The following is a 3,891-nucleotide window of genomic DNA, read 5'->3' on the forward strand; positions in this document are numbered from 1 at the left end:
AGAAATTCATAACCTGTAGTTTTTACACACTTGGTGGAAAGAGAGGCTGAGATGAACAAAGATGAATGATTTAATATTCCATAGCTCTGTTCTAACGTAACAAAAACAAACAACAAATGTATTCTTCAAATGTTGTTTTTCTAGTGAAGTAATTAAAAAAACTTTACAGACATACTTTGGCTTTCATATAACATAAAGCATGTCAAATGTTTTGCATAAGAATTCAAAATAAATGAATATTATTATGGACAGATAATTTATCAGCTGTGGTTTAATTACCCAAATAATTCATAATAATATACATTTTCCATTATCAGCCAATAATTTATCTACCCCAATAATTATTGTGCGTAATGATAATAAAACACATTATAACTTGTGCTTGTGTAGTGTATAGAATGACTGAGAACTATGTTTAACATTATATTTAAACAGGGTTAGGGTTGGGTTTGGAGTATGGCGCTGGGAAGGCATAGTATTGGTAGAGATTGCTTTTATTTGATATCTCCAGCTTTAAGAGCTTTAGGTATTATTAGAAAAGTTACACAATGTGGCAGCTGTTGGCTTTCACAAAGAGTTTTAAGGACTGAATCAGCCCATAAAGGGGCTTGTGAGTGTCCCAAGCCATGTATACTTAAATCTTATCCTATTCTGTCTCTCTGTGTATTCTTCCCCCAGTTGTGTGTGATTCCATGTTCCTCCATGCCTTTTTTGGCATCTAATGGAAGAAAAAGCTCCCATCAGATCCGCCATGGTATCCAGACTGCCTAAGTTCGGTGGACGCTCCTCCACTGGTGGCACAAGCCCCTTGACCAATGGTTCCACCCAGCCAACTACGCCTACCCAAGATGGTAAGACCACTCCCCCTGGAACACGGCAAAACGGTGTGATCCGTGCCTCTCCTTTTTCACTAAGGTGGAAGAGAGACGAGGGGACCACCCCTTCTAGCCCTACCACACCCACCAGCCCTGGGGACGGAGGTGAAGACAAAGCTCAGACCCAGTTTCCCTCTTTAACAAAGGAGTTAAAAAGTGGGTCTCCAGCAACACCCAAGATGCGGCACCCAGGTTCTTTGATGGTAGCCGTTTCCAGTCCTAAGGCCATCCCCAAGCAGTCCTTGAAGATGAGTCCCAAAGTAGGAACCAAGCAAGGCCAAAGCCAGCTGAATGGAGGCCCTAAAATAACCCATAATGGTTCTAGTATCCCTGCTCGAACAGGTTCAGAGTCTCGCCTTGTGCGGCCAAGGTTAGGCTCCAGCTCTCCCAGGAGCAGCTCTCAAGACAGCCTCTCCCAGTCCAGTGACGGTCTAAAGACCTTGGCACTGGACAACATGGTGCGTTCCAACAGCTTCACTCACTTCAAGCAGATTCCCTCACCCACCAGCCAGCCTATGACGCGGTCCTTCTCCTTTAACCGGGCTGTGGAGCTGGCCAAGCCTCTGGCGAACACTCAGCTCCGGCCTCCTCGGAGTAGTTTCCTCAAACCCCCTCAGCTGAGCAATGGAAGAGTGGGTTTAGGACTCGGAAGCCTGAATGGCAGCCTTGGAGGTTCAGGAGGTCTTCAGTACAGTAGAACTCCCCCAGCTGCCTCCTCTCTGCCCACCCTCTCGATCCTTCCAGCACCCACTACTCCCAGTGCTCTGAGGAAGCCTCTACTCCCCAGTTGTGTGCTAACCAAGTCATTGGGTAGCAGTGGGGGGTCTTTGGGCTACAGACTGACTCGATCTGGGCAGGCTAAGCAACAGAAGCCTCTTTTTACAGGTAGGGTCAAGGGGGATATCAGACCTCCAGCTGCCCCTGAATGTGGAGAGCTATTAGGTATAGCAATAGAAACTGGGCCAACTGGGGAGGCTGACAAAGCGGACTCACACAGTGACAGTGATGGAAGCTCTGGAGGTAGAAATGAAGGAGGGAGTGGTGTGCCTAAGCAGAGCTCTGGCCAGGCGGAAGGCGAGACTCTGGAGGACATGTCCTTATCTTCTGCCTCATCTCTAGACAGAGGGGACACAAGTGAAGACTTTCTAGATGACATTTACAGTGTGGGAGATGTGCTCAGTGATGGGAACCTGCCTGACAACAGGAAAACTGGCAGCATTGCCCAAACCCGGCTTCACAGCTTTCTCAATGAGACCCTTGACTGGGACACTTTGGATCTGGAAGGTAAGAAAACTGAATTAAAAGGAAATTCAGCCTTATTTTTGTGTTACATATGTTTCAGCTGTTTATATATCTTGTACAGGACATGAAGAAGAAAGCCCTATGCAGGACTCCCAGGGACCACTGGTATTGTCATCAGAGCAGTGTGATGCCCTACAGGCTTCATCTGTGGAGCTCTCACCCTCCAACAGCTCTGGTGGGACCTACATGTGGGATGAGGATGGTCTTGAGCCCCTTGGGGGTCCTGGGACACATCCGTGTGACAGCTATGATGACTCAGAGCTCAACAGCGTGGTGAGTCCCAGATTCAAGCTGTAATGAATTTTGACATAAATGTGTACAATGTAAAAAACATAACCTTTGTGAATTTCTTAGTCCTAAAATCTTAAAAAGACTTTTTAAAAACTAATTTCCTACTACTTCTTCTTTTTCCTGTTTGGGTTTCAAATGGGTAATCATCTCATATTCACTTTTATCCAGAACATTTTTTAGAAAAAAAAAACAACGACATGAACTAAATATGAGATACTATCTTACTGAATTTGGAGTCGGTCGGATTATTATTCTTTAAAGTAAAAGAGATGATGATGATTATTTTGATTGATTAGTTCATAGTAAATTAACTAATAGTATAGTACTAATAATAGTAAGTATAATTTATCAGTTGTTTATTAAACTGATAAGAAAGTAAGCACTCTTGTTGTAGCGTCTGCCAACAAGCTCTCATGTCCTCCACTCCTTCTTGCTTCATGCCAACTGGCAGATTGCTCTGTAACTCTGTATATTCCAACAAGGGAAAGGGGTGGAGAGCAGCCAGAACCCTTTAGCGGTGATACGGTTGCTAAGGCTAAAAACTTCAGAGAACAGTTAAAGCTGTTGCAGCTTTAACAAATTGATAGTTGGCAAAGAACAGACTTGTGTGACTTAGAAGTGGGTTCATTTCGAAGTATAGTAGTTTTTTAAGAGGGGGAAGGTTCAAAGAAATGTTAGGGTTATGACACCTTGAGAGTGGTCTGATACACATTATACAAATGGCATTCTTCTGACATTTCCATGGGCACCGTACAGGCAAGAGTTCAAGTATCAAACGACCAGCTCAAAAGACTGAATTTCTCCACCACAAAATGTAGTACTTAATGTTCGCTTCAAGAGCCAAACCTAGATTACCGTCGGTCACACTGCACACTGACAGAACATATTTACTCTAACTGGAAATCCTCTTAAACATACAGTATGTCTACTGTCTATAGCTCTAAGTGATTCCATGGGGCTTACATTTCCATGCCCTGTATATCACTATTATTCTATTTTATTTGAATTTATGGGACTTTTAACTCTACAAAATGGAAATATCCAGTATTATGCAGTCTTATCATCCTTCTCTTTGGTCTGTGATTAGAAAAGCAAAAGTCAGTGTTTTCAGTTTTCAAACAGTGGGTGTGTTTGGAAATGAGATAGAAGTGTGTCCTACTACATTTTGGCATTAAAATAAAGACTTAATAATCAAGTGTTAAAGGATCAGTGTGTAGGATTTAGTGGCATGCAGTGGTAAGATTGCAGATTGCAACCAACTCAAGAANNGCCTCCTAAATGTTACACACTAGCCCTTTAATGTGGATCCTATCTGTTGTGTCATTAAGATCAGTTTCCCTTAAAAGGGGGTTGACATTACTCAGCTAATATACCTTGAGGCCATTACCAAGCACCTATACAGTTGTACTTGTAGGCTATAGCC

At 43.1% G+C, this 3,891-nt stretch overlaps 1 protein-coding gene across 4 annotated transcripts in view; it reads left to right on the plus strand.

Annotated features, from left to right (window-relative positions):
* ccser2a (coiled-coil serine-rich protein 2a) overlaps positions 1-3,891 on the plus strand; it is a 56,586-nt gene that overhangs the window by 14,212 nt on the left and 38,483 nt on the right. For all 4 annotated transcript variants that reach the window (XM_035663412.1, XM_035663413.1, XM_035663409.1 and 1 more), the window contains exons 2-3: positions 679-2,159; positions 2,239-2,450. In XM_035663412.1, the coding sequence (XP_035519305.1) occupies positions 722-2,159; positions 2,239-2,450 (1,650 nt within the window). In that variant the 5' untranslated portion in view covers positions 679-721. The remainder of the gene's footprint in view (positions 1-678; positions 2,160-2,238; positions 2,451-3,891) is intronic.

The sequence above is a fragment of the Morone saxatilis genome, unplaced genomic scaffold (assembly GCF_004916995.1).
Source record: "Morone saxatilis isolate NCDOM2014 unplaced genomic scaffold, NCSU_SB_2.0 Contig19, whole genome shotgun sequence".
In the NCBI taxonomy this organism is placed as follows: domain Eukaryota; kingdom Metazoa; phylum Chordata; class Actinopteri; family Moronidae; genus Morone; species Morone saxatilis.